Genomic DNA, 12,755 nt, shown 5'->3' with positions numbered 1-12,755 from the left:
TCATCCCACTGTAACCATTTGCTTTACTCATCTTCCTGTTTAGGTTTGGAGGCAAAGTCACCCTCTACAATGTAGGCGATTGTAAATTCTCCTTAATTTTCTCTGCTCATGTTCTACATCCTGCTTCTATCATTTAAGAAACATTTCTAAATTGAGCCCTATGGTATCTCATTCTGAACTGGAGATTGTTATTCGTGCATTCATTTCATCGTAATTGGACTACTGTGATTCACTGTTTACATGTGTAAACAAAAACTCCCCGGAGCGTCTGCAGATTGTCCAAAATGCTGCAGCAAGGATTCTGACAAAAACATCTAAGTACTCTCATGTAACACCATTGCTTATACAGCTGCACTGGCTCCCCGCTGAATTCAGAGTCCATTTTAAGATACTGGTTCTGACATTTAAAGCTCTTCAAGGACAAGCACCAGCCGACATTATTGACCTTTTACAGCCCTATGTCCCTATAGTAGGTCCCTGAGGTCTTGTGATCAGGGCCTGCTTGTTATTCAGCATATAGAGTGGGGCAAAAAAGCATTTAGTCAGCCACCGATTGTGCAAGTTCCCCCACCTAAAATGATGACAGAGGTCAGTAATTTGCACCAGAGGTACACTTCAACTGTGAGAGACAGAATGTGAAAAACAAATCCATGAATCCACATGGTAGGATTTGTAAAGAATTTATTCGTAAATCAGGGTGGAAAATAAGTATTTGGTCAATAACAAAAATACAACTCAATACTTTATAACATAACCTTTGTTGGCAATAACAGAGGTCAAAGGTTGACTATAGGTCTTTACCAGGTTTGCACACACAGTAGCTGGTATTTTGGCCCATTCCTCCATGCAGATCTTCTCGAGAGCAGTGATGTTTTGGGGCTGTCGCCGAGCAACACGGACTTTCAACTCCCGCCACAGATTTTCTATGGGGTTGAGGTCTGGAGACTGGCTAGGCCACTCCAGGACTTTCAAATGCTTCTTACGGAGCCACTCCTTTGTTGCCCGGGCGGTGTGTTTTGGATCATTGTCATGTTGGAAGACCCAGCCTCGTTTCATCTTCAAAGTTCTCACTGATGGAAGGAGGTTTTGGCTCAAAATCTCACGATACATGGCCCCATTCATTCTGTCCTTAACACGGATCAGTCGTCCTGTCCCCTTGGCAGAAAAACAGCCCCATAGCATGATGTTTCCACCCCCATGCTTCACAGTAGGTATGGTGTTCTTGGGATGCAACTCAGTATTCTTCTTCCTCCAAACACGACGAGTTGAGTTTATACCAAAAAGTTCTACTTTGGTTTCATCTGACCACATGACATTCTCCCAATCCTCTGCTGTATCATCCATGTGCTCTCTGGCACACTTCAGATGGGCCTGGACATGCACTGGCTTCAGCAGCGGAACACGTCTGGCACTGCGGGATTTGATTCCCTGCCGTTGTAGTGTGTTACTGATGGTGACCTTTGTTACTTTGGTCCCAGCTCTCTGCAGGTCATTCACCAGGTCCCCCCGTGTGGTTCTGGGATCTTTGCTCACCGTTCTCATGATCATTTTGACCCCACGGGATGAGATCTTGCATGGAGCCCCAGATCGAGGGAGATTATCAGTGGTCTTGTATGTCTTCCATTTTCTGATGATTGCTCCCACAGTTGATTTTTCACACCAAGCTGCTTGCCTATTGTAGATTCACTCTTCCCAGTCCGGTGCAGGTCTACAATACTTTTCCTGGTGTCCTTCGAAAGCTCTTTGGTCTTGGCCATGGCGGAGTTTGCAGTCTGACTGTTTGAGGCTGTGGACAGGTGTCTTTTATACAGATGATGAGTTCAAACAGGTGCCATTCATACAGGTAACGAGTGGGGGACAGAAAAGCTTCTTACAGAAGACATTACAGGTCTGTGAGAGCCAGAGATTTTCCTTGTTTGAGGTGACCAAATACTTATTTTCCACCCTAATTTACGAATAAATTCTTTACAAATCCTACCATGTGGATTCATGGACTTTTTTTTCACGTTCTGTCTCTCACAGTTGAAGTGTACCTCTGGTGCAAATTACTGACCTCTGTTAACTTTTGACTGTTTTTGTTTTATACCTTGTGAAGCACTTTGTGATCTTTTATCTAGAAACATGCTATATAAATAAAATTTTACATACTTACTTACATAATTGATTCAACCTGAGTACATTTATTAGAATTGTTTTTATTAGAATTTAGACTGAAATTATGTTTGCATTTCCATCTAACTAATATGATTTTATTGTATTATTATAGCACAAGGTTCAGTTAGCGTTGCAGAACTTCTTTTTTACTTTTACTTGAGTAAAGACATTGAATCACTTCTTTAACTTTTACCAGAATATTATTTTTAAACCATGTCTGCACTTATTTCAGTTGCTCCAGGGGTCTTAACAGCGGATTATCTGCCTCCATGTCCTCCTATCCCAGCATTCTCCTCTGTCACAACAGTCCTCCCTCTCTACATCCATGAACCTCCTCTGAGGTCTTTCTATTCTCCTTGTGCCTAGCAGCTCCATCTTCATCCTCCTTTGTCCAGTGTATCCATTCTTCCTCCTCTGCACGTGCCCAATCTTACCTCACCTCTCTGTATCCAAACTGCTCAAAGTGGGCATCCTACACATTACCATCATATGTCTAACTACATTCTCCTCTAACACCACCTTTTAGATTGCAGTCTCTGCATACAATACAGTCCATCTGTGAGTACCTTCCTCCCTCTTGATGAAGTAAATGTTCACCAAATTTATTTACATCATTTTCTCACAGTGCTGCTGTGTATGTCAAAGAATGTGCAAATGTGAAAGACAAAAGCTATGCTTTAAACTGGATCTGGACTGATACATTTAAGCTTCCTGTTCCACAGCCAGATATAGCAAACATGGAAATCAAATTAATTTTGACTGACTGAAAAGATATTTCTTGTGTGTTCTATTCTAGTAGCTGCAGGGGGTAAAAGGTCTGAGCTAACTTTACAGCTGAGCTTCACTGACTGTTGTTAGAAAAGTAGCGCTTACTATAAAACATGGTTTCCTAACAGATAATCTATCAGGCTGAAAACATGCTGGAAATAAACATAGTTGATGTTAAACTGAAACTCTGAACTTTACCTGCTCCTGACCAGGTGATCTGTTCAGCATCAGTTAACGTGGTGATTTAGCTTACTCACACATTCATTTCACTTTGTAGAGACAACGCAGTATTACCAACCTTATGACATCCTCACAGTTTGATTTAAATCAACCAGTCATTCATTCACATGCTGCTGTTTAAAAACATTTTATTGAATCAAAATTTTACACTCAGAATACATCAACATTTCATCTGCCCTTTGACCCCGTCTTTGTCCTCTCTACACGTGGAGCGCCATCATGTTAGCCTGGAGGACTCGGGTGGATTTACCACTTGCCTTAAATATAATTGTACTATATTAACAGATGTGTTAATACTGAAGGGAGCTTTCTGTTTGTTCAGCTCTGACCATGTGACCAATAAAATATCCTCAGGACTTCAGGTGTTTCTTAGCCATCAAAGAGACGACTGGTTCAGGTGAGCCACAGGTGACTTAGCATACAGAAAAGCTGCTCAGTAAGAATGACGACATCACAGATGAGCCCTGTATCACAGCACTGAGCCTGAGATGTGGTTAAGATCTCGGCCTTTGTTTAAACTTTAACCAAGTGAAGCTGTGAGGAATGTTAACCCTGTGTCTGATGACATAACAACGTGCAACCCCGACAAATTCAAACAAAGTTTCCTTAAACTGGCCTTGCAAACACAAACACAATTGGCAGCACGGACCATCATTTGGTTACCTTCAGAGTTCCATCCATGAAGCTTCTGCAGACAAGAATCTCAAATCTGATCCAAAGCATCTCTAATATACAAGTCAAAAAAGGCGCTCATACCATCTCAGACATGTCTCTGCATTATTTCTGAAACATGGGGACACAGCAGTGAGCAGTGATGTGAACTCATGTTTCGGGAACTAACTGAATATAATAGTAATATAAACTGATGGAAACAAACTAATGAGAAATAACACTGATCCACATGGCTCTTTCATATGGGTGGGCAGTCAGTCAGGTCGCACAGCACTTGTTGATAAAACTCCAAAAATATTCTGATTCTTTTCAATCTATTTTACACAAGAAAATAAAGACGACCATAAAATCTGACTTCAACATGCATTCAACAGCAACAAAGGCTTCCATTTAAGCTTCAACAAAGAAGAAAAGAACAAGAGTAGAAGAAGAAGACAGATTAATATCAATAACATCTGTGTAATAAAAACACAACCTTTGACCTATCGACTGTTCTCATCTATTGCTGCAACTGAGTCAGTGCTCAGGTGTCACATTGCTATGGTTACTCGAGAGGTCAGAGGTTGGAGTCCAGATTGCCATGGTTCAACAAGGTGATGCCTGGGTCCTCGGTGTGGGGGTCAGAGCTGAGAAATGGCTCAGTTTCCAACTCCAGCAGCGCTGGCAGGTCAGCCCCGCTGTCAGATTCAGACGTTTGGACAGGTGTATACTGAACCAGCTGCTTTCCTGCACCAATCAGAGAGCAGCACAGTGTCATGACATGACAACAGACAGGTGGATGGAGCAGCAACTTACTGAAGGCATGACTCACCCGTTCCGCTTTCTTCACTTCCCTTAGGAGCTTCATCAGACAGCAGCTAGTGGGAAACGGTAACATCAGTGAGACAGGTCTGACATCATCGGCAACAGTACGCTCTTATTTTTGAAACAGCAGACCAAAGAATGTGAAATTTGCAACTCACGTTGTCCAAACTGTCGAGGTCAAAGTCTGCAGGCGAGCCAGATGAACTGAAAAACTAAGCACCCACACACACAGTTAGTGACACACAAACACAAGTGATAATAATGTGAGGTGGTAACAAGAAGTCAGACTAACCTCAATAAATGGAACTGTATCCAAGGAGAACGTCTGTGTGTTGAGTATGTTCTGCAGGTTCTCTAAGCCGCTGTCGATAGTATCCACATGATCCAAAAGCTCAGACCTGAGGCACACAGGTGAGACAGGTCTGATGTTAGGTCACATGTCTGCCGTTATTCTACATTTTCCTTTATGTCTGCAGAGATCCAAATAAATACATGATCTGCATCTCAACTGTTCCATACAGGTGAGCTCAGTTTGAACCTGCCAGTTCTCTGCTGTTAATAATCTTATGCAAAGGCTCCACCCCTCACTGTGGCCACACACAGTATTTCCTGTAGTCAGAACATGCCTGAAACATTTCCTGCTGTGAGCCACCTAAGAAACCTTTTTTGACCTGTTGACCGGATTGCTTACTTCTGCACTTAATATTGACCAAATATAATCAATTAACTATCTCATGACCTCTGACATCTGATCAGCTAAAGAAGCTGATCTGGACCTCACACATTTGACAAGAAGAAAATGCAGAATGTCACCAGAAGACTTCAAAACTTTACAAATATTTACAAATCAATAATTGTTTGTAGAGTTAGTGATTCACTTGTCAGGTTGTGCTGAGAGGAACCGCCAAACATCAGGTGGGAGTCCACCTGCAGAGGGAATGGGGCGTGGTCTGAAGGAAGCACAGGGGTTTTAATGACACACTTGTCCTGCAACAGGACCATCACCTTAAATGTAAGACAAACTGAAACCACACCATGATTAGTTAAGAGGCTTTCAGATAAGGCAGCGCTGCACTTGCTATTCAAGTGGGCTGAATAGGAGGAGGTTCCTAAACTTGTAGCACAAACTTCAGACTGAGGTCTAACTCGCACACTCCTGACACAAGCTTGCAATCTGCATTCAGCAGAACACTTTCAGTATCCTGTCTGAAAGACACTTTTCAGAAAGACACTCAGAATGTCAAGGTGACGGATGCAGGGGGTGGGGCAGCTGTTCAGGGAAGCTGCAGGTGTTTGTTGGGGCAGTTTCTGGGGAGATGCTGGGGAAGCTGTCAGTAAAGGGTGACGCCTTCCCCAGCGTAAGGGTGGACTGAGGACAGTTTAATAGACAGTCTACTGAGACGGTTTGTTGGGCAGCTCTTTGCAACCTCGAACACAGTTTCAGCTTTAGTCAGAGCAGGGCCACTGTTGGGGAAATACTTGGGCTAACTCTTGGTAAACACTCATAGTTGTTCATTGCAGGTGGTACTAACTCTATTAGAAGTCTCTATGAATGTTTCACAACTGCATACTGGTGTAGTCACACTTACCTGTCAATACAGGCGATGGCTTGACATTTCTTCTGAGGTGCTGTTGTGCTGGGGGCTGTGTTTGCTGTGGTAACAGAGGTGAGTGATTGGGTGGATGAGGCAGAAGACAGGGGGCCAGTGGAGACGGGGCTCATCACCACAATGGGACTGGCTGCTGAGAGAAAGATTTTTATTTAACCGGAAATGCTCTGAATAGGAATCAAACTGCTAACCACAAACTTAATGTCTACCAGTGGGAGCACTGCTCGTGGAGGTGACTGGGGTGGGTGGCTCATTCTCCTCTAGGATGGAGTTAATGAAGGTAGTGGGGGAGAAGGGCGTGTCCACTGGTGCAGCCACTTCCTCCAGAACAGGACACACCTCCACCTCTGGACTGGACGGCTCCTCTTTGATATCGACTGATTGGCTCTCTCTGCAAGGAGGTTATGCACTCTGACTTCTGAAGGATCAATCACTTACTGACTAAGCAGGACTAATCTGATCAGTACTCACCCTTGGTCCGTCCAATCACTAGCCAATTCATCTGAACCAGATGTGGCCATGTCTGTGATGTCAGAAATGATGGGTCCTGAAGTCACAGAGGTGTCAGCTGAGAAGAGATTGGCTGCAGCCTGAAATGAAAAACACAAAAGCACAAGTGACCAAGTGAGGACAAAGATCTGCACAGGTAGATATGAAGAGTCTAGTTTTCAAAGCTAAAGCTAGACAATCAGCTAATGTCACTCTGAAAGATAATCACCGCTGACTGTGCAGCTCTGAGTGAAAGATGTAAATCAGAGACAAGTTACCTGCTCCAATGAGAAGGGACGGCTATATTTGGGCATTGAGTGGGTGTTGCCAGAGTCGTTGAGCATCAGAGGACTGCAGAGAGAGTTAAAATGAATAAACGAAAATGCAAAACATGTAGCAGCTTAGGCTGCTGCCCCTGCGACTCGGCCTCGGATAAAGCGGATGAAGATGGATGGATGGCAAAACATGTACAGACGAAACTGAATTTAAGGTCAGGTATGAGAGGGAAATGGAACTGGTACTTCAAAATAAAAGCAAAAGTCAGAAATTTGGGCAGTTGGATCCTCATTTTATCACCTGGGAACATTTTCTTGAAAATGTTCTTAGCAGAGAAAATCTCACAGCATCCAATCTGCACTTTGAAATTATCTAGTGTCTAAGTCACAATTGTAACATTTTGTGGTGTACAGTGTAGCATTTGTTGTAGTATCTATGGTATCAAAAAAACACTTGCATCTTCCTCTTGACTCCTAGCAGTCTGTTGGACTGAATGAGAGACACCAGGAACTGTATGAGCTGGAGAGAGAGAAAGACAGGCAGAGAGTTCATTAATGTTAAGATAATGTCTGACAACTATGTGGCATCACTCTCCCCTGAGGTTTTCATATTTTTAGAGGGATCACATCAGGTGTATTCTTACAGAGTTCTGCTAATTGGAAAGGTGTGGACAGTGAGAACAGGTACCTTGTTGACAACTTTCTGCTGCTGAGTGTGTTTCTGTCTCAGACTGGCCACCTCTCTCCACAGAGCCTCGTTCTCACTGAAATACAAAATCAGCCTTTAGTCAACACTGCCGAGTGGTTTCTAGCCCCGATTCTGGTTTGGTACTTACTGTTTCATTGTGACGATCCTGGAGTCGATGGTTTCTTGTTTTCCCTTCATCAACTGGACATCGTTCAGGATCTTATTCACTTCCTCTGCTGAGATTTTCGCATCATCCTGACGCACTGATGACACCTGTTCCAATCACAGCATACCGTTACCAAGGAGATGGACAGGACAGGTCAGATTGGGTTCTGAGTTCGTAGTACCACATGCACAGCGATAGATTAAAGGCCACTCTGACCCCACATTAAGGGGGCTATACAAAGTATTTATGATTGATTAGCTGTATCCTGTGATGTCACACAGCACTCTGAATCATCACCTTTCAGAGGAAGTCCAGCAGAGTCTGCCTTTAGTCTATCACCTGTCTGCATTTTTAGGTATTCTCTGGTGTGTGAGGCACTACATACGTTGGTGACTTTGCGTTTGATGTTCTCCAGCAGATGTTCTTGTCCTCTGATGAAGAATGGGTGCTGAAACTCTGTGTCATCTCTCTCTGGTTTCACCAGACCACCCTGCTCAATGTGCACCACCTTACGGAAACCATCTGAGAGAAGTACCATTACACCATCAATAAAGGATGTGGACACCATCAATACAATGCTACACTTGCTAATATCACAGCTGCTCTTTCTGGCTCTTCCATAGTCCAGATGCCTTTGCATGCACAGTGCTAGAGGTGGAGCATGCACAGGTGGGCCTGTCCTTTTCTTCTATCCTACTTTTTATAAAGATGGTTCTGCTGAGTGTTGAGAAAAGTTAAGCTTTTCAGCATACCAGTCAACTAGCACTTCTTCAGTGACATGGAGAAAAAGAAGTTGCTCATGCACAAAGATCATCATGATGAACGATCAGTTGATATACACAAACCGGTACCTCCAGCGCACAGACCAGTACCGGTCTGTGAGTCGTTTGGTACCGGACCACGAGAGTTGAGGCTCAGGTGCGAAATTTGTGGTTTTTATCCGTTTTTATCGTTAACTCTGTTTCCCTGGGTCTTTTCCCATGTGTTATGAATAAATGTTCTTTTTTGGGGGGTACCGATACTCGTTTTATTTGTTGTATTTATCCACAACACCTTTAAAACCAGTCCGTGAAAATATTGTCGGACATAAACTAGTCTGTGGCGCAACAAAGGTTGGGGAGCACTGGCTTGGCTCATTAACTGCTATCTTCTCATTAACTGCTATGTTAACTGCAGGCTACCTTGCCTTGTGATGACTGGTTGTTGCTGCTATGATAATTACAGCAGCAAAGAAAACCCGCTAAACACCAGACATTTCACTCATATCTCAATGTTTCTTCACAAAGCACACCTGATTGGGTGAATCTTCTTTCCCAAAAAATAAATCAATGAAAAAAAACAAAAAAAACAACCAGTGGTGATAGCCCCACCTCTGAACAAGCTACCATTCAGAGGTGGGGCTAACACACTGATGATTCCTTGCTGGTTACTCACACATGTTGAGTTGGCGGATAAAAGAGGCCATGTTGTTGTGCTTGAAGAACTTTGGGAGAACTTCTTTGGAAAACCGCCCCTGGTCGAACACATGGAAACTGGTACCACTCTTATACAACAGGAGAAAAAGAAAAAGAATCTGTATTATTGTGGTGGCTGTGATTCAGGATGCAAAGCAGGTCATCTGTTAATCAGAAGGTTAGTGGTTTAATTCCTCTCTGCTCCATTCCTTGGGCCACAAACTGAACCCTGAGGTCCGGGTGCTCTTCGATGCGTTCATTAGTGTGTGACTGTTCGACAGAAAGCGCGCAGGTTGAAAAAAGTGTCGCATGAATGTGTGTAAATGAGACATGGTGTATAAAGCACTTTGAGTACTTGAGTATTAAGGAATGTATAAGAACCACTCCATTTACCTTATAATCAACCGATAAAAACAGAGACTATATACGCTCTTACGCTCTCAGGAATCTCCAGGAATAGATCTGAAAGTCAGAGCACACTGCTAACACTTTAATCTCAGCTGTCTGCTCTCCTGCAGACTGTGTCTGACCAGCTCACAGTTTATTGATTATTTCAACATTTTGGTTTTTTTGCACATCAGGCACTGATGAATAGATTACTGATTGGAACTCTTATTTAAACAGAACACACACACACTGCAGATGAAAGTGAACTCTTTATTTGGATCATCTATCCATGGAAGAAAAACAACGATATAAAGAGAACCCATTAATTTTGGGGACTTGTGATCCATATCCTGCCGCGGAAGCTTTATGCCCTAGCCAGTTCCGCGTCCAAACGCCTAAGCTCTAGCTCCCTTTTCAGCTGGAACTCTCTCTCACGCTGCTCCTTCTCCAGCTGGAGACGAGCCAGACGGACACGGAGCTTAGCATCCAGCTTCGAGCCTTCACTTGATTCAATGGAGAGGGGTTCGAAGCGAGGCACTGTCATGGGTTTGTTCTCAGGCAGCCCCTGATCAACAGGTGTCGACACCAATGGACCTACAGCTTGAGCTGGCGCCTGCAGAACGGGCTGAGACGCTGCACCACGCTCACCCTTAAACACTGCAATATCAAAGGTAGCCATTGACTCTAAAACAAAAACTACCTGAGGCTAACAATAACAACAAAGAAGCACCACCTCCAATACACAAATGAGAAACAGGCGGAAAAAGTGTGGCCACAGGTTAACCAATAAATAAAAGTACCGCCGACCCTCTCCCCAGACCTGCCTACTAAAATCTTAGCCTAGTTAGCTTCTGGAGTGTACCAGGCTCAAGGCAACTTTAAAGGCTAAGCATCAAGTGCACAAAGCACCGACAAGCCTACCCCCGACAGGGAACTAATCCCCACCCGGGATTACTCCGAAAATAACAAAGGAAAAATAAAAAATGAGTGCCTGAAGGAGGAGCTTACGCTCAGCTAGACACTCCCCTTTGCTAACTGGAGAGAGAGCGCAGCAGATACAATACAACTAAACAAGCCACCGGCAAACAACTCACTAAAACTCAATTGCTGTTCCTTCCAGTCATATCCCGGACGAGCCCCCACTTTGTTACGTTCCCCCCGAAGGGGTCTAGGCATGTGAGAGAGGGGACCAGTAACAAATGAGTCCGGAATCAGAATGAAAAAAGGAAAACAAACAGAGTTGTTCTGCATCAATAAAACTTTATTACAAAATGGTACAGGTTAACATTAACTTAAAGGGCCGGCAACGCCGTCTTACCAATAACGCCAAAGAAGAACAAGAAAATGTTTGTTGTTAAAGCAAAAGTAAGCGCTACATAGCTAGCTTAATTATGACAACCTCAATCAGGATTTTTTTTTCTTAAGTATTTTTAATGATCTTTAGGCATGAAAAAAATATCTTGCAACTTCATTTCTTAAACATGTATTTTTCAAATAGTTTTTTACATGTCCACTTAGGTGGACATTTGGAATGGGTGGCAGGGTATGGGGTGACACATCAGTGTCCAGTGTAGTGGTTTATGTGCAAGTATACCATCAACTCTGACACAAATACAAGAAAACAGCCTTTGAATAGGTGTCCACTGTAGTGAGCACTGTGCGTGAAAGGGTTAAACACAAACTACCAAATGTAAATCTTACATTTTGTTGACTTGGATATTTACAGTGTAGTTCCAGAAAAGTTCAGGTAGTATTAACTTGTCACAATAATATCATGTCATAACAGTAAAGTTGACCGAGTATTTTTCTAATGCCAGTTAAATCATTCCTGCACTGCACAGCCAGGGTTGTTGTGAAAAGCAGATGTAGCCAGTAAGAGTTAGGAGGTGTGCTTACATGTTGGTGCCATAATCAAAACTCCTCTCTGGCAGTTGTAAATAAATGTTGATTACTGCATCTGATAGCACAGCAACTATCTGGCACTTTGGTTTCTAGTTAAACTAGGAGACGTTCACAGGGAGGCTGGAGAGCAAAGGACCGCAGTATTGTTTTTGCCATCTAGGTGGGGGTGTGGCAGTAATGAAAACCGTGGATTAAAGGTTCATTTTCCTTTTTAAACTACACTAGGAAATTACACTTGAGAATCTTTAATCTGGTGTTACATGACCTTCAGCTGTGGGCGGAGCCTAATAGTTATGCAATTAAAAAAAACAAATAAACAAAAAAAAAACCCACCTAAAAATCAGGAAAATAAAGATGGAGACCTCTTGGTGATAAGTGACTGATTTCAGTGCAACTGGTAGTTAACACCTGCAGCTGTACATTGTGTGGGCTATGACACTACAGTGACATCAGCTTATTTGAATTCAGGCTTTATGCCAATCACCAAAACAGCTGCTGGGATCTGTTTGTCAGAAAAACAACCGTCAACTGATCATTTACTGACTAGCTGATGATGTCTGAAATCATTTGACCTCTGACGTGAGATCTGTTAGCCTTAATAGCTCACTGAAGCCAAGCTAACTGAGCTGACCTCTTTTCCTTAGTCAGTAAATAAAGTTTGTCAACAAACCTGTCTGCATTCCAGTTTAAATAAAGTTGTGTCTGTTTCTGCAGTGTAATTAAAGTTAAACTTGTCTGCGTTAGCTGTTAGCTATTAACGTGCGTACCGGACTCCAACAGATGAGCGGGTCGGTGTCCGGGTCCTCCACCAGGGTCCACAATTTGGTCAGGAAGGCCGGGACGTTCCCGCTGCTCAGCACCGCCCCCCCTCCTCCGGGATATTCCATCTGAGAGACGAAAATCGAGCACACACCTGAGCTAACGACGCTAACTGCTAGCTGCGTCAGAAAGAAAACAACGAACTACGACTCGGGTCCTTGATCTGACTCGGACCGTGCCTGTTTGGTCCCGCTGCTGAACTCAGAGTTCCCCGCGGGGCTGCAAACAGACGTCCTGAACTTTATTTCACTTAGAGCAGCGACAACTCCGCAAATCCGATAAAACACAACTGCGCAGATAGCTGCCCAGCGCGGTCTGATGGCGTCA

At 43.5% G+C, this 12,755-nt stretch overlaps 1 protein-coding gene across 4 annotated transcripts; it reads right to left on the bottom strand.

Moving 5' to 3' along the window:
- Nucleotides 1-3,273: 3,273 nt before the first annotated feature.
- hsf1 (heat shock transcription factor 1) lies at nucleotides 3,274-12,755 on the bottom strand. 4 transcript variants are annotated; one of them, XM_026156230.2, is made up of 15 exons: nucleotides 12,377-12,755; nucleotides 9,301-9,409; nucleotides 8,252-8,388; nucleotides 7,849-7,973; nucleotides 7,701-7,776; nucleotides 7,471-7,532; nucleotides 7,016-7,088; nucleotides 6,720-6,838; nucleotides 6,458-6,639; nucleotides 6,228-6,381; nucleotides 5,517-5,588; nucleotides 4,931-5,036; nucleotides 4,797-4,850; nucleotides 4,646-4,691; nucleotides 3,274-4,560 (listed from the first exon to the last, which is right to left on the bottom strand). In XM_026156230.2, the coding sequence occupies exons 1-15, from the start codon at nucleotides 12,494-12,496 to the stop codon at nucleotides 4,391-4,393; spliced, it is 1,605 nt and encodes a 534-aa protein (XP_026012015.1). In that variant the 5' UTR covers nucleotides 12,497-12,755; the 3' UTR covers nucleotides 3,274-4,390. The 4 variants fall into 4 exon arrangements, with proteins under 4 accessions (XP_026012015.1, XP_026012016.1, XP_026012017.1 ...); XM_026156231.2 differs by having other exon boundaries at nucleotides 6,228-6,378; XM_026156232.2 differs by lacking the exon at nucleotides 5,517-5,588.

Source organism: Astatotilapia calliptera, chromosome 22 (genome assembly GCF_964374335.1).
Source record: "Astatotilapia calliptera chromosome 22, fAstCal68.1, whole genome shotgun sequence".
NCBI lineage: Eukaryota > Metazoa > Chordata > Actinopteri > Cichliformes > Cichlidae > Astatotilapia > Astatotilapia calliptera.
This window is presented reverse-complemented; position numbering and strand designations above follow the sequence as displayed.